Source organism: Protopterus annectens, chromosome 7.part0 (genome assembly GCF_019279795.1).
Source record: "Protopterus annectens isolate FY-2018-M chromosome 7.part0, PAN1.0, whole genome shotgun sequence".
In the NCBI taxonomy this organism is placed as follows: domain Eukaryota; kingdom Metazoa; phylum Chordata; order Ceratodontiformes; family Protopteridae; genus Protopterus; species Protopterus annectens.
This window is the reverse complement of record NC_056739.1, coordinates 1,755,300,271-1,755,324,452: the sequence shown is the minus strand read 5'-3', so window position 1 is coordinate 1,755,324,452 and position 24,182 is coordinate 1,755,300,271. Positions and strand designations below refer to the sequence as shown.

At 39.6% G+C, this 24,182-nt stretch overlaps 1 protein-coding gene across 3 annotated transcripts in view; it reads right to left on the bottom strand.

Moving 5' to 3' along the window:
- LOC122807225 (alanyl aminopeptidase, membrane) overlaps positions 1-24,182 on the bottom strand; it is a 1,192,582-nt gene that overhangs the window by 274,379 nt on the left and 894,021 nt on the right. For all 3 annotated transcript variants that reach the window (XM_044078301.1, XM_044078300.1, XM_044078302.1), the window contains one exon: positions 11,539-11,615. In XM_044078301.1, coding sequence (XP_043934236.1) covers positions 11,539-11,615 — 77 coding nt within the window. The remainder of the gene's footprint in view (positions 1-11,538; positions 11,616-24,182) is intronic.

Here is a 24,182-nt window from a genome sequence, read left to right as displayed (position 1 = left end):
TATGTGTTCTAACTCACTTGTTCAAAGGTTCCTGGACATTGTTAACTGCAATGCCATGGACCAGCTGGTTGACACATTCACAAGGGGCTCAAACATCCTGGAATGGTGCTCACCAATATGGGGGACAACTGCGCCATCCCCAGTGTATGGTCATCCCTGGTGAGATCTGACCACAAATCAGTCATCAGTCTCACTAAAATGTAACTATAACACCCCCTCCCCCCTTAGCAAAAACTAGACTAAAAAACTTCCCCAAGACCAATTACAACTTCTTACATGATAGGATAAATAGCTTCATAGCCCCTCCCCCCACTGATGGAACAGACACCTATGCTGAGTTATATACCAGTGCTTTATATGAGCACCTGTACAATTGCACTGACTCTGCATACCTAATAGAACCAAAGCAAGATCTTCAAGGAAAAACAAACCTGCCTGGTGGACAACTGCCATTAATAGGCTATATAATAGCAGAAAGAAATTGCTGTCTAAGAGTAGGAAGGCATGGTCTCAAAACTGGAAACACTCCCTCCTCAACTTAAACAAGCAAATAAGACTCCAAGTGCTTCAAAGCTAACTATGAATCCAAATTAGCTTCCCTAACTAAGCATAACCACAAATTGTTCTTTAGTTACATCTGTAACCCCAAAGGTAAGGCCCATATTTGCACTGAACTCATAGTTAATGGTACTACATATATAGAACATGTGGATATAGCAAAATTGCTGTCTGACAGATTTAGTGAAAACTTCACTCCACTGTCCCCACAACATATACCCCAAAGCATCACTAACACCTGTCCCCCACCTAGTATCTCTGAGGAGCAGGTCTTAACACCCTCTCCAAGGCCAAAAACACAGCCTGTATGGGACCACACAACATCCCAGGCTGTGCTCTACATGGGTTAAAACAAGAATTTACATCACCATCGAGCACTCTTTTCAATCGCAACCTAGCCACTGGCTTTGTCCCAGCACAATGGAAAATAGCTACCGTCATCCCTTTTCACAAAGGGGGTGCATCCATGAACCCCAGAAACTACAGACCCATTAGCCTGACCAGCCTTATCTGCAAGACCATGGAACGAATCATCATGGACCTTATTAACAAAGATACAAGAAATCTTCAAATGATCGATCTCACCCAGTTTGGCTTTGTCAAGGGGAGATCATGCTTGCTAAACTTGGTGGACTTCTTTGAGACAGTCCCCAAAGCCAAAGAGAAGGGAAAATCTGTGCATACGGCCAACCTAAACTTAACCAGCACCTTTGATGGAACCCCCCCCCCACTCAGGTATTATTGATAAACTCACAAAGCTGGGTATCAGCCCATATATTGTCAGGTAGGTTGCAAACTGATTCACTGATAGAACTCATACAGTCAAAATAGGGGACTCCACCTCCTAAAGCAGATCTGTAACCAGTGGTGTTCCACAGAGATTGGTTCTGGAACCCCTACTATTTGGAATCTGCTTCTCTGAAGTACAGGCTAAAACTAAAGGACTGTAGCTGACAAAGATGGCTGATGACTGCAAACGGGGAGTAATCACTGAAAGCCTTAGCAATGTCAACATCCTGCAAGAAGGTTTTACGCAGATTAATGACTGGTGCCAAAGTCATGGTCTTAAACTTAATGCAAAAAAATGCATTAACATCCTCTTCAGCAAGGGTGATGTTCCTGCAAACCACTACATCACTAACAATACCCTAAGCACACAGTCAGTGGTCAGAGATCTAGGCACACAGGTCGACAGCTGAGCAAACTTAACTTCGATCACCGTGTCTCCACAGTGGTAAGAAGGGCATTTTATATTGCCCATCTCATAAGTAAGGGCATTGCCTCAAGAAAAAGAGGCTATAATCCCCCTGCACTCTTCCCTCATTAGGCCAATAATAGAGTACAATACTCTCTTTAGTATGTTCGTTTCCAAACACCTGCAGCAATTGGAGAGACCACAAAGGTTCCTTACAAAGAAAATTTAGGGTCTTCAAGATCAGTCTTATGTGGACAGAACAAAATCATTGTCGCTTTACTTTGTGTTGTACAAACTGCTCAGAGGTGTCCTGTGCCTTGCATATAGAGCAATTTCTGACCCAGCTTTAATGGAAATACTGTACCTTCACAAGTCAAATAGCACACAGGTCACTCGCTCAAAGGATCTTAACATGGCACGTAACATCAAAAAAACATCTTGGACAAACAGATTTGTCTCACAGAGGTTGTCCCACCTTTGGAACAAACTTCCTATTCATGTTAAACAGTGTCCCTATTTAAGCATAATTTGAATGATTGGATGAGTAGCCGGAAATTCACCACAGAGGTTCCATTTGTGTCCCTCTTAGACAGGGGTAATAGGTGCTGATTTTATTGTCTGCTTGAACCAGATATCCTTGGGAGCATTGGTTGAACTTGGCTAGGTTTGTAAGGGCCCTGGGGTCATTAGCCTATTAATCTTCTATGATCCTATAATCCTATCTGTAATTAATTGAATCTCAAAGCAGCAAAGACTGGAACAATACCTTTGATTTCATTGCTAACTTTTATCGAGGGAATCATTTGGAATTTGTTCTAGAATTTCAAGATCTGGAATTTTTTCTTGATGATTGTCTGACACTGAGGAACAAGGTATCAGTCATCACCAAGACTTTTATTATCATATGAAGAAGAGTGCCCAGATCAAACACTGTATTCTATCTTTGGTCCTTAGGGCAGTGGTAAGCACACATTTTTGCCCTGTCTTGATTATTACATTGCTCAGAACTATACTGCTAGGCTTCTGACAGGCATGCCAGTGATATGTCATACTATACATATGCTATGGTATCTGTGTTATCTGCCATTTGAGGCCAGATGTGAATTTTTGATTCTTACCTCAAATTCCATGCCAAATGTGATCAGGGTCATCCATACCTGAAACAATTGTTGAGGCCTTATGTCACTGCAGGAGAGATCAGGTAATTGGGTGAAGAACTGATGGCTGTTTTAAGTGTCTGGCATGAGATTTTGGCAAGATTTAATTTGTGTATATAGCCCATGACCTTAAGAATCAAGCACCTTCCTAATATTGACATGTGAGATGAAAGCCCCTGAAGTGCCATCTCTTTAGGAGAGCTTATTGAAAGCCTAGCAGGTTTATTCATTTGAACTTTACAGTTCTGGACTTTTGAAATTAATCCTTCAGAAAGCCTAGTATTTTTGACTATGCTATTATAAATTATCCTAGTGATGGATTTAACTAGTTTGCTTTTATTCACAAAATGCATAGATGTCAACATTTCAGTAATAATGAAAATAACAATGTGGTAGCCATTTAATTTGCCAGTTGATGAGAAATGTAATTAATAGGAAAGAGAAACTGAAGGGCTTGGGACAGTTAAGAAGCTCATAAGCAGTTACTAAGCATGTAGTCCAGGTTCATAAGCAGTTACTAAGCATGTAGTCCAGGTTCATAAGCAGTTACTAAGCATGTAGTCCAGGAGATCATTGAGGAGTCTCATCCAATTTAACATCACTGTCTGCCTCTGTGTCTCAGAGACATGGGGCCAGACCCAGGGTGAATTTCCAATTTCCCATCCACTGGTCAAGGTTACACTTCAATAGGGTTAAAAATGGACTCTGCTTCACAAGGATGGGGAGCCTGTTCCACAGGATGGGGATCCTCTGAGACACATAACTGTATTGCTAATGTGTCTTATTTATGTCATAAGCAAAATTAAAATCCTTGGATCCAGTGGTTCTGATGCTGTTTATTTTGTGGATGTGCAAAGCTCCATCAGAGCAGGATTTGAGGATGCCTTGTATGCCAGGCATAGACCACCTCTCAGTAACCTGTGGGAGATAGAGTACAGAGATAGGACCTTAAGGCAATTTGTATAAGACAATGTGTTTATACCCAGGATTCTCCTGGTAAGGAACCTTTGTGGGCTTTACAGCATATGCCTGGTCAGATATATGCTGAAGGGGGTATTATACTCAATGATACATCTGCTAAGGACCAGAAAAAGTGGAACTATGACTTCCTTGAACTGGATGCCATGCACTTACTTATCAGGTGAGCAACATAGAAACATGTTCTTACTATCTTGGCTACAAGTTGGTCAAAGAACAGATTACTGTCTTTGTATGCTCTCAGATCCCTGACTATTGGGTCATCTCTTAGGGTGTCTTATTGATGGAGTAATTAGCCTAGGTGGTAGTTTTTCCAAAAGGCACTATAATGCGCATCTTGTTACTGAGTTTTAGTCTGTGACTTTGGCACCAGTCATTTGCCTATGTTAGACCCTTTTGTAAGATGTTTGTGTCTGGGGGGATCCTGCAATAGCTCCCCAATCTGCAGACATCTATGAACTTGGTCAGCCAAAGGCCCTTGATATTAGCGTTTACCTCCAAGAATTAGATGCCATATAGGAGCAGTCCCAACTTGAAGCCCTGAGATATCCCCATACCTCTTGATTATCCAGATTTATGCAGAATGTCCAGATTTTTGACTCATACGTTTGGTCTGATCCCCATAAACTTTGTGGTTTTCTGGATTTTTGTGAAAAATCGGTGAAGACTGAATTCACTATATAATGACAAGCATTTGATTTTATGAATTCATATCCTTCACAAAATACACGGTAACACAAGAGCTTTTATTCTAGCAATTTTCTAAGTTTATAAGAGCAATATTTAAAATTTGTCCCTGTTTTGGGGGGTTTATCCCACCATTATATTTGACTTTGCCCAGATGTTTTGTATTAAGAGGTTGAGAGCTATGGGTAACCCACTGGTGACCAGTCTGTTAATGGAGGTGATATGGGTCCTGTCTGTGAGCTAGCTGGTAATCCAGTGAGTTATGTAGGGCTTTATGCTCAGTTTGGTGAGTTTGTCAACTACAACTGAGTGGAATATAGTATCGTAGAAGTGTAGCTGATTCACCAAGTCCCCTGGGGTTGTACTAGTGCCCCCCCAAGTTCTTCACGTGAAGACCAAAAACATGAAAAAACCCCCACAAAAAAGTATGTCAGTATAATAAGCTGATCACAGCAGCTGGTCTATTACAGGTAAATCTACTTCCATTAAAGAAAAAAAAAAGGAAGTTTCTTCTACTGGCTCACCAATCAGGTGACTAGATGCCACCCCCCCCCTCCTGCCCCAGCTAGTCATATCCTATTTCTGTGCCCTGCCCCAACTCTCCTTCAGTTTATTTCATTAAAAATAAATGTCTTCTTTTAAACTATATGTTTAAAAGTACAAATGTAGCAAACAGTTTCTATAATTTATACTCTACCTGCACAGAGTGCTACGGCACTCATGTTTCAATTTAAAAAAAATCTTTTTAAACTGTAGCAAACTGCTTGCTGTGAATGTAGTAAACACTTGCTACAGTTTCTACCCTGCCTGCACTTAGTGCTACAGCACTCAGGTTTTAGTTAATAAAAAAAAAAAAAAAAACAACAGTAGCAAACTGCTTGTTACAGTGCAGCAAGCAGTTGCGACAGTTTGGACCACACACAGAGAGCTACAGCACTCAGGTCTGACCACAAATGCAATACCAGCTTTTAAAATCCGGTGTTGAATGAAAAAAAATATAGGGATCAGCTGATTTCACCCCCTTCACTTTGCGCCCAGGAAAGTTGCCTCTCTCACCCCACCCTAGCTACACTATAGTATTATTAAACACTATACTATAACACTATAAATTATTAAACACCTTAGCCAAGTCCAGGTAGGTAGTTTGTTCTGTTTTCCCCTCATCCACTGCCTTGGTGACCTTCTCAAAGAAGTCCACCAGGTTTAGTAGGCATGACCTTCACTTGACAAAGCCAAACTGTTTTGGGTTCAGTATATCTGAAGGTTGTCTATGGCTTTGTTTGTCATTTCGATGATAATTCATTCCATGGCTTTACATCTTTGACTAGTCAGACTACTAGGTCTGTAGTTTCTGGGGTTGATTGATGGTCCATCCTTGTAAAGTGGGATGCAGTCCTCCATTCTTATGGTACAAAGGTTGTTTTGAGGCTATAGTTAAAAAGTGTCTCAAGTGGTCCTGATAGGCCAAGGTTCAAACTATTTAGGAGGCATCCTGTGATATTGTCAGGATCCATTGATGCTGTGCTTTTGGCCTTAGCAATACTGTCAGGACCTCTAATCTGTTAATAGTTGGAAGGGGTATGCTACTAGGTGTTTCATGTTAGGAGGCAGGAGGGATCGGGGTAAAGTTTGAGCTGAATTTGTCAGCCAGCAAATGTGCTATGTTGCTGTGCTCAGTGAAGGTGGCACCACTGACCACTAGTTCAGTACATTAGTGTGTGCTACCTTTAAGGTTTTAGACACAGCAGTAGAAGGCCTTGTGGTTGTCTTTAACCTGTCAGGCCATCTTGACCTTATATTTGGCCTCATTGAACTTAATTAGTATTCTTGTGGAAGCATGTAGGTGTTTAGGAGAGATGGCAGTGGAGTTTTTAACCAGATTGCTTAATGAAATCTTGGAACGTGAGAGGATGTCTGAGGAGTGGAGAAGAAGTGTGTTGGTACCGATTTTTAAGAATAAGGGTGATGTGCAGAGCTGTAGTAACTACAGAGGGCTAAAACTAATCAGTCACAACATGAAGTTATAGGAAAGAGTAGTGGAAGCTATGTTAAGAAGGGAGGTGATGATTAGTGAGCAGCAATATGGTTTCATGCCGAGAAAGAGCACTACAAATGATGGTGTTGATGGAAAAGTATAGAGAAGGTCAGAAGGAGCTGCATTGTGTCTTTGTGGACTTAGAAAAAACATAAAACAGGGTGTCCAGAAAGTAGTTGTGGTACTGTATGAGGAAGTCAGGAGTGGCAGAGAAGTATGTAAGAGTGGTACAGGATATGTACAAGGGTAGTGTGACAGTGGTGAGATCAGCAGTGGGAGTGACAGATGTATTTAAGGTGGAGGTGGAATTACATCAAGGATCAGCTCTGAACCCTTTCTTATTTGCAATGGTGATGGACAGGTTGACAGACGAGATTAGACAGGAGTCCCTGTGGACTATGATGTTTACAGATGACATTGTGATCCGTAGTGAAAGTAGGGAACAGGTTGAGGAGACCCTGGAGAGGTGGAGATGTGCTCAAGGGAGTAGAGGAATGAAGGTCAGCAGGACTAAGGCAGAATATATGTGTGTGAATGAGAGGGAGGACAGAGGAATGGTGAGGATGCAGGGAGTAGAGATGGTGAAGGTGGATGATTTTAAATACTTTGGATCAGTAGTTCAGCATAATGGTGAGTCTGGAAGATAGGTAAAGAAGCAAGTTCAGGCAGGGTGGAGTGGATGGAGAAGAGTGTCAGGAATGATTTGTGACAGACGGGTACCAGTTACAGTGAAAGGGAAGGTCTACAAGAGGGTAGTGAGACCAGCTATGTTATATGGGTTGGAGATGGTAGCATTGACAAAAAGACGGGAGTCAGAGACAGATGTGGCAGAGTTAAAGATGTTAAGATTTGCACTGGATGTGACGAGGGTGGACAGGATTAGGAATAAGTATATTAGAGGATCAGTCCAGGTTGGAAGGTTTGGAGACAAAGCCAGAGAGGCAAGATTACATTGGTTTGGACATGTGCTGAGGAGGGATGCAGAGTATATTAGGAAAAAGATGCTAAGGATGAAGCTACCAGGTAACAGGAAAAGAAGAAGGCCTAAGATAAGGTTTATGGATGTGGTGAGAGAGGACATGCAAGTGGTTGGTGTGACAGAGCAAGATGCAGAAGACAGGAAGAAATGGAAACAGATGATCTGCTGTTGCGACCCCTAACGGGAGCAGCCAAAAGAAGGACTTAATTAGTTCTCTTAGTTTCCTCTTTAGTTTAATTAAAGAGCTCCTATCATTCTTGGTGCTGCTTTTCCTGATTTTAGCTATGACTTTTTTGTCATTTTGTTATATATCCTATTAAGGTTAGGATTCCAACAGTGTTTTTTTTTTGTATAGTTTATTTTGGGTTTATTTCTAGTATATACAGCAGCCTCTATACAGCTTTTAACATGGCTGTACTAGGTCTTTTTGAATACTTTTGCATAGGTTGCTGTGAACTCAGGGTTGGGAGGGGCATTGAACTTTGACATACTATAACTTAATAGGACGTAGTTTGCTTTGGAATAGTTCCTAAATGCTACAGGGTTTGCTAGAGTTACCAGGTTGGTATTTATTTCAAATGAGACTGTTTCATGACCCGAAACACCAGAAAGCTTAAATATACCTTGACTGGGAATAGATATTTAAAATAAATGTTTGTATAAATGTTTGTATTTATGCAAAAATTCTCAATTCACAGAAGAAATGAATGCCAAATGAATAGCTTCCCAATACAATAAATAGCTTCCCAAACAATAAATACGTGCTGTTTGATTCTGCAACACCTATATTTTTTAACATATATAATCTGATTGTATATACAAGAGATGCGAATCTTCATCTTCAAGAAAGGAGATTGTACTCACAAAAGTTTCTTCAAACACTTTCAACACAAAAAGTGCTCACTCGTTATATATAGCAGAGGTAAAAGGTACTAGTTAGATGGTTAAATGAGAAAGTAATGCCACTAAGGATATCAGATGACTGACAGAGAGAGAACCCTTTCAAATGCAACTATACTTCAAAGTAGTAAGAAAAGTACATGCATGTAACGGTAATATTTTTATATAATTAGTAAATAGACCGTCTCAGGACAGAGTACATGCGCACACACACACACACACACACACACACACACACACACACACACATGGTGAAACCTTAAGCAAAAGGGTACCTGTCATCAGAACTCCTAATCACTGTGCAGTTATGGATTGCAGCAGTCCCCAAGTATTCAAACAAAAGCAAATCTGCTTGGAAAGTGGAAATGGCAGAATCATAATGGCAACTCCAATATTCAAAACGGCATAGCTGGAAAGTAGACTCTGCCCGGCAAAATGGCAACTCGAGTATTCAAATGGATGCTTGCGTATGCCTGAGCTTAATTCGACAGGTTAACGGAGTTGACGTCATCGCGCACGTGATGATGTCAGCTCTGAAAGCGCGAAATCTAAATAAATAGATTTAAAATTCGGAAATGAAGGGGTGCCACTCGGGAATCGTGGCACCCCTTCATTGGGACCCCAAAACTCGGTAAAAACCGAGCAATTCGGGACAGTTGGGAGGCCACTCTCCTATATTAGTCCTCTATACGAGTTCTCTGGTGAGAACATGTAGTATCTTTTTAACGGTATTTGTCTTAATAAAGTCCAGGAATCATTGTACCTGGGACTATGAGGCAATGTACGTAAAGTTATGCTTGTTGCTAATATAGATTGAAACTCCTCCCCTTTTTAATCCTGTCTGTGCAGCTGATGGTCTAAATGTGTGGAAGGCACGGAAGTCTTGTACTGCTGGAGTACTTTCTGCAGATTTAGTCCATGTTTGCATAACAGCACAGATGTCTATATTCTCCAGAAAGAGGAGAGCTTGTAGGATGTGAAGTTTCCTGTTTACGCTCCTAGCATTATGCAGTAACACCTTTAGGTTTCTTAGGGTTTTTTTTTTTTTTTTTTTGCTATGTTGGTAGGTTTGTCAATTTGACAGTACTGGAAAAAGGCTCTTGGGGATGGGTAAAGTTTTAACCAATATTCAGAAGCCTATGGGAGACAGATGCAGGCCATCCTATGCAAAGCAATGGGATTTGCTAACCATGTTCTCCCATGGAAAGACACCAAAAACTAAGCCAATTATTACAGTCAATCCTCTTTTGTTTGTACTTTGGCATTATCCTGGATGAAGGTAGAATTTTACTCAATGTAAGGCACATACCTGAATGAGACACATATTCAGACAGATCAACAATGTCTCTCTTCATATAGTCCAGGGGAAGTACGTCTCAGGTCATTAATGCCCACATGGACATTAACAGAATCATACTAGTACCTGTGGTGTAGTGATTTGAGAGTGGGCTTAACTTGATGGATCCTGGATCCTGGCTACAGATAAGCATCTAACCATTATCTTCTCCATGTTCAGTCTGGTGAGTGTGGCATATGTGTGTCATACAGTGGAGTTCCCAGTGGGACATATATGTGTCATACAGTGGAGTTCCCAGTGGGACATATGTGTGCCATACAATGGAGTTCCCAGTGGGACATATGTGTGTCATACAGTGGAGTTCCCAGTGGGACATATGTGTGTCATACAGTGGAGTTCCCAGTGGGACATATGTGTGTCATACAATGGAGTTCCCAGTGGGACATGTGTGTCATACAGTGGAGTTCCCAGTGGGACATATGTGTGTCATGCAATGGAGTTCCCAGTCGGACATATGTGTGTCATACAGAGGAGTTCCCTATGGCAAGAGTCCAAGGTAATGTGTTGACTTGCCTTATGGGCTTTGCACTTTGAGACTCCACTGGTTGTAGGTGTATGTGTTGTGTTTGGTGCTGCTTTTGGTGCATGCTTTAGAGATTCAGCATAAGTTGGTTTATGTGTGTGATGGAGACTATGTGGGGTGGATGTAGTGCGTGTTTTTGACAACCTTGTTTGCAAGAGAGATTTTTGCCTTCAATGAAATTGTGTATGTGCATCTCTTGCATATTTTGTTTCATTAAGGATTAAATGGTTATCTGTGAGCATGATTCAATTGCCTCATTGCCTCAGGATGCCACAGCTTATTAAACATGTTGGCAGCTTAATCTCATCTTGAGTCATATGATAAAGATTTATGTATTACATGCATCCAACATTTCCTTCTTGGTCTACAATACTTACATATATCAAGCTGAAATAAGCTGCTAAAGATGATATGATGATGAAAACAACATCTAACATAGTTAGAAAACTGGAAATTATAGCAAAAGCTTACTTAGATCTTGAGCATGTGCTGAAGGACTCCCTGCATCACTGGCAGTCTTTATTCAGGAATGGGTCAAAATGGACCATCACAGTCCATAAAGCCCCTTCCTCTACAGAAATATAACGTAATAACATTATGTAATACTGCCACAACCTTGATAAAGGTTATGATCAGTGGCTAATCATCCTCCACACATGAGACATGAAAGGTTCTACCACCCATTCAGACATTTTTTCAAAGAAACACTGCCTGATGAAACTCATTTGAAGAACTGTGGCTTTGACAGACTCTTAAATGCTATGATGATGTTCAAGAAATTATTTAACATAGATAAATGACGCATCATTACAGTTCTATTTTTTAATAACTTTGTAGTTAATGATAGAAAATAAGTTCATATTAGGTTGCTAAATAAGCCTGATAAATATGATAGAATATATGTTACCAAGTAAACTGCCAGTTGCTAAAACCTTTTGTCTGCATTACTGTTGAACACAGTTCTGGAATGTCTGACCTGGATCACAAGTTAAAAGATACATGAGGCATAATCTGATGCATTATAAATTATATAATTCAGTGTTAGCTGAATAAAAACTTGCAAGACTAACAGAGAACAGAAAGCAAAAGAAAAACATCAAGCAAGACTGTTCAGAAATTATTTTTAGTTAGTAATATTGCTTCAGAGACATATTGGATGTGATACATACCTTCTACTTCTTCTAACCAATAAGTTGGTAGCTCACCAGAAGATGTCATTGATGTAATTGGGACAATCCAGGTATAACTAAAATATAGACAAAAATGGAATGAAAATCATAGCTTGGGACATTTCCAAAGCAGATGTTATACCTTCTCATATTACAATTACCTAGTTCTGACTCTTACATTAGCGTTATTCCTGAATGTGAGTACATGCTCTAAGCAGTCCATATCTGAAAATTAAAATATTATATAAGGAATGTAAGTTCACTGCAGTTCTTACTGGTCTTTAAATTCACTATAGTTTTTGTTAATGAGCCCATCATAAATCAAGAGTCTGTTGGAACAGAGTGAAGTTGTGGAAGGCATCACTGTCTTCAGAATAAGAATACATGGACATTCCCAACATATGTTTACTCCTATAATGGATGACGCTGTCACCAGCACTAACTGAACTCATGTCACACTAGTCTAACAAGAACCACTGCTGTCCGATACTACAGTTTATGGGATAGCCGCTGTCAAGTGCAGGGCTCCCTGTTGAAATATCAGCTCTCAAAATTCTTAGTGCCAAAAAGCTGAAAAAAAGACCAAAAATGCAGGAGAAGAGAAATCTCAAAAATCACTCTCCTCCTTAAAATGTCTTTTTGTGAGGGGGACCACCTCTGTACCTCCCCCCCCCAAACTTATATCTATCAACTCCAAGATCACCATATCTCACAGAAAAGGGAATATTCCAAGAAATGGCATCTTGGACTTGATATATACAGGTCCGATCTTTCGCCAATTCAGTCTCCACATTTTGGGACTTGCTCTATCAGGTTCCGAGAGTTCAAATGGTTAACCAAGTAGCAGGTTATGTTTATGTTAGGTATAATAGTCAACAAAAAAGGAGACAATCTTCAATTGTGAGGTACAGAGCAATGCATAGACATGTCCCTTTGTAGTACTGGATAAAGAGTAATGGATCAGTTTCCACAAACTGACAGGGAAAACTTCTGTAATATAAACAGATATGTAGGGCTCAAAAAAACATTTACAAATGGAAGAAATAATGTATCATGATTTATCTTTTCTGTAGATTGTTTTAATATGTTTATTTTCAAGTTTATCTCTGTTTATTCAACTCTTTAATGTGTATAATACTTATCAGCCTCGAAGCATTAAAATCAAAGCATTGGACTTATTACAGCAGAGTGTTAGTAAGAGGTACATAATCTTGTTTTTCAAAACAGAAGGTCTTTGTAAATTAGACCCCATATGGTTAGTGATACGGAATTTCTGTATAACCTTAGTTCATTTATTCATTGAGGTATTCACTCATAAATGGGTTTATCTTTATAAAGAAATTCAATAAATCTATGAGGATCAAGGCTAAATCTGATGGCCCAAACTATAGTACTAAATGTCTAAATCATACCTAAAAGGTGTGATGTGTATGAACAGCATGCTGGAAAGCACAGTTTAGTGGCATGACTGGATTTTTTTATTTTATTGGTTATTTTAGTTTTCTTTTTCGTAAGGTATTCCCTGAGATTTCTGGGATTTTTGTTTACATATTTTTGGTTGGTGCATTCCTGAGCTCAATAAGTGAATGTTGCCTAATGCCACCATTTTAGCATGGAAAGCTGGTCTGTTATCTACTTTTACATAAAAAATGATTTATAACACAATACTTTTGGAAACATACAACTTAAAATGGCAGGACAAGCAACCCAGTGTTAATAACACCAGTAATAGTTAATGGTCACTGCCGATGTGGCATCCTGACTGCATGTAGGTAATGGTCACTGCTGATGTGGCATCCTGACTGCATGTAGGTGATGGTCACTTCCAATGTGGCATCCTGACTACATGTAAGTAATGGTCACTGCCGATGTGGCATCCTGACTGCATGTAGGTGATGGTCATTTCCGATGTGGCATCCTGACTACATGTAAGTAATGGTCACTGCCGATGTGGCATCCTGACTGCATGTAGGTGATGGTCACTGCCCTCTAGTCCATTAAAAGTGACTAAAACACAGTTTCAATAAAAAGTAAAGGTTTTCCTCGAATTTCATACAAGGAATATATCCTGCCATGATAAATGACCACAGGAAAGCTAAAGGATGCTAAGAAGATGGATAAAAAAGCAAAAAGTTGTGCTCCTCTCTCATCTCCATGTAATTACACGGGGAAAGAACTACAAACTCAAACCCTGAAGAAAGACAGCCAGGACTGATACAAATGGCTAATCTGCACATAAAAAGAGACAAAATAGACAGAATGTACGCAGTATGCAAAGGTCCTTAAAATGAGCGGCTCCCTCAATAAGCACATAACAAAAAAAAAAAAAAAACAGGTGGCTTCAGGAAGTTCAGAAAACCCAATCCCTTCATTCAAATGAAGTGGAAGTCATTAAGAGGTTGAACAAAGACCACACCATGCATCTGTCTGAGTTGGAAGCAGCGCAAGAGGAACTGAAAGAAAAGATTATTGAAGTGGAAGACAGGGAAAGCCAGGAGAATCTGTGGTTTAATAATATGCCACAAGGCATGGAAAGCAAAGATTCCAACAAATTAATCATCAAATTTCTTCACAAGTGGACAGGTATTCTGCAGTAAGATATCCTGATAGAGTAAGCACACAGAGTATTTCAAATGCAACCTTCTGCCATAAAATATCCAAGACCAGTAGTGATAAAAGTGTAAACTTTCCATCTCAAAGAACAACTTTTGTGGGAGATGTATAAGAAAGGGAAAATTCTGATAGCAGGAGAGCATCACATATCTGTAGACCAGGACTTTTTGGTGTGTACTAAACAGGGGTGCTATAAATATATGCCACTCTTCAAAGTATACAAAATCTTGGATATGAAATTTAAAGTACTGTATCCCAATACAATCAAGGTGTTTTTTTTTTTCCTATATGAGTTAAGACTTTTGTTAATCTGGATGAAGCTCTAGTTGAACTGGAGAGGTACAAGCAATTTCACAGCTAAAACTCCCAATCCGAGAAATGAGAGGGAAGGAAAACACAAAACTGCAGGCTTGGAAGGGAGAGGTGGCCTCTAAAGCCCTCCCCCCTTTTTGGTAAAAAATGCAGGAGAGAGAGAGAGAGAGAGAGAGAGAGAGAGAGAGAGAAGAACACACACAAGTTAAGGGAAGAGTTGCTGTGTAACGAAGTTGTAAAAGATGATGTGCTGGATGAGGAAAGTACCATGGAGTGGGGTAAAAGAAAATGTCAGGAAACACTCAGCTGAAGTGACATGAACAGTAGGATTATAGTGATACAGCTGATATCCTGACACAAGTACAACTCAATTAGCAAAGTTAGTGAGTTAGAACAAGTCTTTTATTTGTAGCATTTTGTTGCTTTCTCTTTTATCTTTCTTGATGACCTAGTAAGGCTCACTAGACTAGAAGAAAACATTGCTTTTATAGTTATAGCTAGAGGTGCATTATGGAATGAGTCATTAGAAGCACCAGAGCACATTACATATGAACTTTCCAATGCAGTTACTTGGCAATGGACTGAAGACTCTAATTCGTATTAGCATACTCTTTAAGCAGATAATGTTCTTAGGTTATTAAACAAAACGTAGTGTTAACTGACAAACCTGTTGTATAAGGACATTTTAATACAGTGTTTAGGCAACAGACTGAGGACCCTAATAAGTACTATAATGCGATTTTAGCTCAGCAACTCTTATTAGGTTATTAAAGAAAATGCAGCAGTAGTGTTGACTGACAATTTTTACTTTCTCAGAAGATTTTATATTTTCTGATATAACTGAACTATTCGTAGTGACCCAAAGAGTCAGGAAAGACATTGAGGGGAATGGGAGAGCAATTTGTGTGTGACTTACGAGCAGAATTAAAGAAGCAGAAAGTGCAGTTGTTCAAGTTAAACTTACCATAACAGTAGATGTTTAAATGATCACTGATGCAGTATCATTAGCTATCCTGCCAAGGACATAACAGCTGGCCAGCTTCCAAAGTTTCACAGTACTTTCCACACGCCCAAACGATCAGACAGTATGAGCTGAGCTAATTAAAAGACAAGTTTGTGTGCAAACCCCTTGAAGGCATTCCTGCCAGCAGAGGGAGGAAGGCTGAGCTCTGAAATGGGAATGCTATGAACAAAAAAATGAGCTGTCCACATCCTGACATAAAACCAACACCCAAAAAAAACAAGGGGGATGGAGGGAGGGATAGCGGCTAATGCAGCAGTGATCATTTAAACATCTACTGTTATGGTAAGCTTACTTAAACAACTACTATGTTCATCAAACAGATCACTGCTGCAGTAGCCTTCACAATATGGGTATATTACTGTAGCTCTTTGGAAGGTGAAAGGAGAAGAGTCCAGGAGTCCCGGACAATGGTCCTAGCAAAGCATGATCTGGAGTTAGGGAAGGAATCACTCTTATACTGCTTTGTAAAAGTATGTACAGAGGACCAAGTGGCAGCTTCTATAATACTTCTAGACTCTAACCCTTTCCAAAAGAACATAGATGTAGCCAAGGCCCTGGTTGGCCTTGACCTGCCTGGAACAGATTTGCTATGGTGAGTATAACAAAAGAAAACAGCCTTAGAGAACTATTTGGAAATACTCTGTTTTGACACAAGTTGTCCCTTCTTCTTACCTTCACAAAAAATGAACAATTGATCTAAAGATCTGAATGATCTGAAAGATTTAGTTCTGTCAAGATAGTACTTAAGTTATCTGTGGACATCCAGGGTATGGAGTATCTTTCTCCCTCATTTTTTATCACATAGTGGAAACTCTACCTTAGCTAGTTTTTCTTGTAGTTTTTACTGATTAGTTTGCCTGTGTGACTTTTTTACTCGTTTCATTTTTAGGTTCAGGAAAAAATGGGACATGAATAGTTTGGCTTAAAGTAACCTTGGATTCTCCTTTAAGCATAAAAGGATTAGTTCTCAAAGAAACCCTGTCCCTTTGGAAAATGAGATAGGTTTAACTTACCATAAAAGTTTGCAACTCAGATACCTTTCTTTCAGAGGTCAGAGCAATCCATACAACTGTTTTCCATGTTAAGAGCCTCAAGTCAACTAGATTAGCTGGTTCAAATGGAGCACGTGTTAGTTTCACTAATGCAAAATTAAGATCCCAAGGAGCAGCCACCAATTTACTTGGAGGATGCTTATGTAAGACTGCTTTCAAGAACATTATGACACGAGACTGCATTGAAAGGGGAAGATCCATGGTCAAGCATGCTGAAATGGCCAATAAATGAACTTTGATAGAGGAGTAAGAAGAGCAATGGGATAATAACTCACCAAAATACTGTCGACTCAGAGGACAACTATACCTGAATGGGTGTCAGTTATGTTACTGGTACCAGCTAGAAAACCTTTTCCATTTGCTAATATATGATTTTTTAGTATCAGGCTTTCTTGCCTCCATTGGTACCTGTGTCATGTCCTCAATAAACAAGTGCATAAAAGGAAGTAAGACCCTATCATCCAGGCAGTCAGTTGAAATTGATTGATGTCAGGGTGAATCAAACACCCCTATTCCTGTGTGAGTAGATTCAGTCTGTGAGAAAGCTTATGATAATTTCCCCTGGGCATCTCCAAAGGAGGGGGGAGCCACTGTTGTCTGGGACAGAAGGGAGTCACCACAATGATCTTGGGGGAATTCCTTCTAGAAGGAGCCTGGATATTAGTAGAAATGTGGGAGAAGCATACAGGAACATTTATCTCCAGGGAAGAATCTTCTTGAATGGAGTCCTGGAGTGGAATCTTGCCAATCAATTGTTCAGAGAGGAACAAATGGGTCAACTTGATGAACTCTACACAGATGGGATTAAATCTTGGAGGACCCCAATCTAGTTTCCATTTATGATGGCCTGCATTGGTCTCATTCAGCTTGTCTGCCACACAATTATTTTACTATGAAGGAATGTAGGCTGCCTGTAGAGTAACATTGCGCTGTGAAGCTATATCCGTAGCTAACATGGCTAGTCTGCAAAAGGGGTACAGCCTGCTTCTCCCATGTTTGTTGATGTAGCACATGACTGTGGTATTGTCTTTAACCACTTGAAGATGTCCTGGGGACCAAAGATGGTTCAGAGAGTTCTGTGCCTTGATCACAGCAAACATCTCCTTGATATTTAGGTGCTTGTGTCTGTACTTCATGTCCCAAACCCTGTGCACATTTATCCCTTCTGAAACTGCTCTCCAAGCAAAGTCTGAAGCATCTGTATTGACTGACTCCTTTAGAACTGGGAGCAAGAAAGGCAGACCTGGATTTAAGAATATCTGCTGCTTCCACAAAAATATTTCTCTTCAGACAATCTCCAGCACAGGGAATTGAAAAGATAAAACATGTTGATTAGGACCAAAAAGATTTCAGATACTACTGATTCTTTCTCATGTGGAGTCTTGCCATGGTTATCATGAGAATCATTGATTTCATGAGACCCCAAATCCTGTAGCATTCTCCTCACAGTGAGCAAAGTCTGAGTGGAAAACCTTAGAAATAGATCTAGATAAAGATCTACTTTTCCTGTGGAAGAAAAGCTTTTTGAACTGAGATGTTCCTGTGTGAAAGAGTCAAGAAAGCCTTGCATGTGCCAGTAAGTATTAAACTAGCCAATATCAATTAGGCAGGGTATAGGCAGTATTGGAGGATCCAGATAGGATAGATGAAAAATGACATAAAGAAAAGGGAGATAGATATAATAATAAGGGGGAAAGTGGTAAAATAGGATGAGGAGTACACTAGTAACCTAAGCGCTTGGGAGAAGTTCAAAAGAGAACTAAGCAGATTTTAGAGGAGCAGGAGAAACAGGAAAGGAAGGAAGAGGTAGGGTGGATATTATGAACTAAAAGGTTGTAAGAGCAGAAAAGAGGGTCTTTAACAAATGAGGAAGAGAAAGAGATGGGGAACTGGAGTCAAAGCAGACAGAACATCAAGAAGAGGCATTTATGCAAAAGCAAGCAGCTATAAGGATCTATGGTCATGAAATTAGTGCTAAGTAACAAAAATATCGGTACTTGCGTATTATCGCAACCACATTGCAAATGTGTCTGAATTCTTAAAGTTATGGCCCAACAACTCCATCTGGCCTTGTAGGTGTTGGGAAGGCTACCAAACAGTGTTTTATTACATTGGCTGAACACCCAGGAGCAGTAGTAAGCCCCAAAATCCTTTTCCAGCTTGACGTCCTTCAACAGATGCTTTCATTTTAAAGGCCGTGGACCTGGCTGTGCAAACAGAACACAGCAAGACAATGTAAGATGGAGTACTTACCCTGAATCCCAATGCCAGGACAACCTGAGGATATGTAAACACTGTGAAAAATAAGTAGGTATGAAATGATTGCAAGTGTGTTTCTTTCTGCTTTTCTGCAAACTGGAACCACAGAACACATACATTGACACCCAATAAAGGTACTCCTTAAACCCGATGACATTTTGTAGCTATTCCCTTCTCTGGTAATGTCTACAGGTTGATGGTTCTGAAACCATGCAAAAAGGGGAGAAAAGACAGTGTAAACAAATGAGAACATTTTAACAGTATGGCTTGCTGTCACTTAAGAGAGAGAGATGAGAGGATACCACTTCTGGGGGGGACAACATACCATGTTAGGGATGTAAAGAGAAAGCTCACAAACTGCTGTTTTTTCTCAAATGATTCTCACAACAACCCCCTAGTTTTGAGTCACATGGTGTGCAGCTCGTCTCAACTACGAATAATAGAACTGTAAAATGTTGCATCCAACGACCTTATCAATTCAAATTCAGGAAAGTAAGAACAACGACTCGTTTGTCCTTGATTTCCACAATTATGACCGATTTGGAACCTGGTTTAGAGGGATTTGCAATGTGGTTGCGATAATACGCAAGTATCAAAAAATCTAATCCTAAAGTTGTGGCAACAAAAGAAAAAAATGGGCACATTTAAGATTAGAGTACCCAAAATGGGACAGATCCTATTAGAACAGAAGAGATATTTAGGGAGTACTATAAGACTGTGTAGTACACAGGTATCAAGTACAGCAGGGGATAGACATCAGGAAGCTCACAGGTGGAGAAGCAAGGGGTCTAATGAGGATGATAATGCAAGAGATAGACGAACAGAGGAAACATACAGCGGCAGCAAGTAATCACCGGGATGGGATGTTACCCAGTGAAGTCCTGGAAAAATGTCTGTAAAGAACTGGCACCTAAATGGCTAGGCATGTTTGAAAACATGCTAATAAACAGAAAAATCATGGAGTTATGAAATATGGCTTTCATACCAGTGATATTAAAAGAGGAAATGGGTACCTGCAATACAGGCTCTTACCATCCCATCTCAATACTAAATCACGATTATAAACTTTTTTTGTGGCTATTCCATTGAACAGGGTGGTACCAATTCTCTCAAGGATCATTAACAGGGACCGGTGTGTATTTCTTAAAGGCAGGCTGATGTTTGTCAATATAATCAAGACAAATTAGATTAATAGTTTAGTTGGGAAGTAAGGAAAGCAACTGGTTTTACTGGGATTTACTGCAGAAAAAGCATTCAATAAGGTTGACTGGGAGTATCTTTTGGGAAATAATGTCAGTGATTGGGTTTTATTAAACTATTAGGAGCAATATCTGAGAGTCTGAAAACAGTAATAAAGCTGAATGGTAGAGTGACGTCAGAAATTAGGACTGGAAAAAAAAAAAAAAGAAATTAGGACTGGAAGGGGAACAAGGCAAAGATGTCTATCATTCCTATCGCTGTTTACACTACAGCTGGAATCCTTGACGCAAAAGACGTAATAATCTGACATGAAAAAATGGAATGGGCAGCAAAGTGAAGAAAAACTTGCAATGTTAAAATGTGACACTACACTGCTCACAGCCAGGACAAGACAAACCAAATCTATTTAATATCTTAGAGGAGTTTTTTTTTAAAAAAAGAACTTTCAGGATATAAGATTAATGAGGACAAAACTAATTTTCAGGATATAAGATTAATGAGGACAAAACTAAAGTGATATGTATAAATTAGAAGCCATCTCATGTCTTAGTTCAAAACTCCGCACATTTATGGGGTCACTATTAATTGAAATATCTAGGGGATTGTATAGCCAAAATCTCTGTAGATACTCCAAAAGAATCATGGGAGATGGTCAAACTGAACATGCAGGTTAAGATAAGGAAATGGAAACTTGGCACAGGGAATTTATACCAGAGGATACAAGCAGTACAAATGTTTATTGTACCAATAATGTTGTACACTACACAGTCTTTAATTTGTGATCTTGGCAACGATTCTGGGAAAGGCTAAAAAATGAAATCATGCAACAAATGGGGTGGGGGCATAGACTAGTTACTTTTGGAACAAGATGAAATCAGGAGATAGAAGACTGGAATGGAGCAAACTCAGAGAGTTTTTCAGATTCCAAAATGAGGCCTCTTGAGGTATAGTCAGGTATATGATATAACATATTAGCAAGGCTACAGAATGAGAAACTAACTAGGGCTGCCTGTAGACTGAAGATAATAGAAACCCTGGTAGAAGCTAGAGTTAATAGGGAGAATTTACAAAGTCCTCATAGAAGACAGATGGATATTAGCATGGCAACAACTTTAGATTTGAAAAAATCAATAAAGGATGGAAATCACTAATAATAATTCATTGAAGACTTGCTCACCTCCTAATAATACTATATGATCCAGGAAATTTAGAATAATTAGCTGGAAATGCATGTAGAAATATTTGTAAACACCAACAAAAATAAACATAATAAATGCAGGAGCTAGTGGCACGTGCTGGAGGTGTGAAATGCAGATGAAAGGTGATTAGATCATATATTCTGGGCATGTAAACTATAAACAAGATATGTATGCTCTGTTACACAGAATAATTGGAAGTGAATGGTTCCCCATGAGAACACATTTCTTGTTAAGCTGGGTGGGGGATCTTGCTCTGCTAGGGCATGTTAAAGCATTAGGGAGTTTGGAAATGTTGATTGCCAGGAAAGGAGTAAGTAAGAATCAGAAAAACACGCAGGCCCATGAAGAAGAAGAGAAATAATAGATCTGATCTGATGTGGGAAATGGAAACAGTGGAGAGGAAAAATAGGGACATATAAGCCAACTACATTTCATTCCAGAAATGAGACTGTTGGGAAAAGATATCTGCAAGTATGGCTTAGATGTAAAAACTTTTTAAAGATATTAGCACAAAAGGGAGCAAAAAAGCTCTGAGCCAATGCGACTGCTGTATAACTTAGATATTTCTGTAAATTAACATCACAACAAAATATGATTGATCTATGTAATGGCTACTGTAGCTCCCTCTGCTATGTTGAACTCATTGTATACAACAAGAAACCACTGTTTATGAGATATAAATGACTTTTCTTACCAGGGGCAACTGCCAGGGTTATCAAAGTGCACCAAGCATGGCGACTGCACAGAACAATGTAACCTTGGATTGTAATAAAGATGTGTGTCATTGTAATTAGAGAAATAGCACATTATGTGTCCAATTAAACTGGTCAATGATAATTATCATCATCTACTTCCTTTTTCCCATTTATGTTTACATGGGGACAGAGCTTAGCATCAACTGCTGCCACTTCTCTCAGTTCAATGCCACTCTCCACCCTTCATTAACAATCATGCCCAACTGTCACAGGTCCACCAATATCTTGGCTAAATGTCCTCATCTCCTCCTTTTTCCTGTTTTTCTCAAATCTGATATACCAAATCAGCTTCTAAAAGCCTGCACATGTGATTGTACTACAGGAAGCTTTTCCCCGATCTTACTAATCGGTCTAATCTTTCTTCATCCATCATGTCCTGCTTTCTTCATCTGTCCCTCATCATGAATTCTACTACTTACCTCATTTACTTCATCTCCATCAGCTTAAAGAATCCCCCAATGTCCTGCCTTTGCTGTCCAAACATCTGTGACACACAGTTGTACCAGCTGCACCATTGTGTTGTACACCTTACGTTATAACTTCTTTGGCTTTCTTATGTTGCACATTACCTCTGTCACTTTGTGCCAATTAGCTGCACAACCTCTGGTTCTAGATTCAATCTCCTCATTCAGATTTCTCTTGTTCATAGCCAATATCTGTCATATATTTAAAACTCTTAATCTATTTCACAACTTTCCCTTATATCTTCAATCACTGCAGTGGCCACTGTCTTGTCATCCCAGGTGCTTTCAGTTTTATAATTCAGTACTGTATCATTTGTTGAAGTTCCTATTAAGAAGCTAGTTGTAGTGGCACATCATCTGCATGCAGCAATGTTGATCTGTCCCATGTGGCCTTTTCTGATATAATTCATCAACACTATAAACAGCCGTAGACTTAGAAATGAGCCATGATGCACACCTGGAAATCACATGTAAATTCAAGTATTGTCCATACTTAGTCAGTGAATCCTTGTACACAGACTATACTGAGTTTATCAATGTTTTTGGACAGTCAAACTACTGCAAGACTACCTAAATCAGCTTTCTTGAGACATTGTTACATGTTTTTTTCAGTGTCTAGAAATGCCTAGGTGGACTCTTTACTTATCTCCAACTTCTTCTCAATTACCTGTCTCAATGCAAAAGGTCTGTTGTACTGCATCTAGATCTGAATCTGAACTGCTCATCTTTCATCTTACATTCTACCACTGTCTGTATTCATTTATGAGTGGCATTCTCCAGCACTTCCATGTAGACTGACAGGAGTTTGATACCGTTGTATTGTCTGTACTTGTGAATATCCACTTTGTTCTTTCCAGTCATATGATACTTCTCTCTCTCCATGCAGTGCTAAATACCTTGGGGACATTTCTTCCCCAGTGCATCCAGCATCTTGATCATATCTACTGTGACATCATCTGAGTCTGATAATTACTCTGACTTCATCTTCCCTAGCACATTTCATAATTATAGGGTGACTTCTCCTTCCTCTCATTGCAGGCAGTGAATGCAATAATACAGCTTCTTTGGGGTTTTCTTCATTCAAAAGCTTCTTCATGTACTCCTTCCATTTGTTCTAGATGTCTTTTGATCTGGTGAGCAGATTGTTGCTGTCATCCCATATGAATGACATCTGCTCACTATCTTCAATGCCTTTCTGTCATTGCCTTGCAACCTGATAGAGTTTCTTACTGCCATCTGCTGAGTCACTTTCCAGAATCTGGCAAAGGTTTTCTGACACTAGGTTCTTTGATATTGCAACTGTATTCTTAGTCTCTTTATTAGCTAACCAGTATGCTAGAGCTATGAATTTTTCCTTGAACTATCTCCAGTCAACATTTGAGTGTACAGCCCAGTCTCTATTGATCTTAGAGTTTTCTCTGATCACTGCATGCAGTTCACTGTGACCACCAGTGATCTACACTATGACCAGATGATTTCATAAGGGATGACTTTGCAATCTCTGATTGGACCCCAATGTCCTTTCCCTGACTAGCATGCTGACCACTCTTGGATAAGATCTTGTGACTGTTTCTCTTGACAAACCCTGTATTCGCTATCATTAAAATGCTAGCCAGGCAGAAGTTCAGAATGGCTTATCTTTCATTACCCTTGTTGCACCACCCATGTGGACACAGGCAATCCTTATATCTTGTTCTGTCTTAATATGAGCAATCAGGTAACCCATTACTAAGACCAAATCATTTTGTCTCACTTTACTGAGAAAG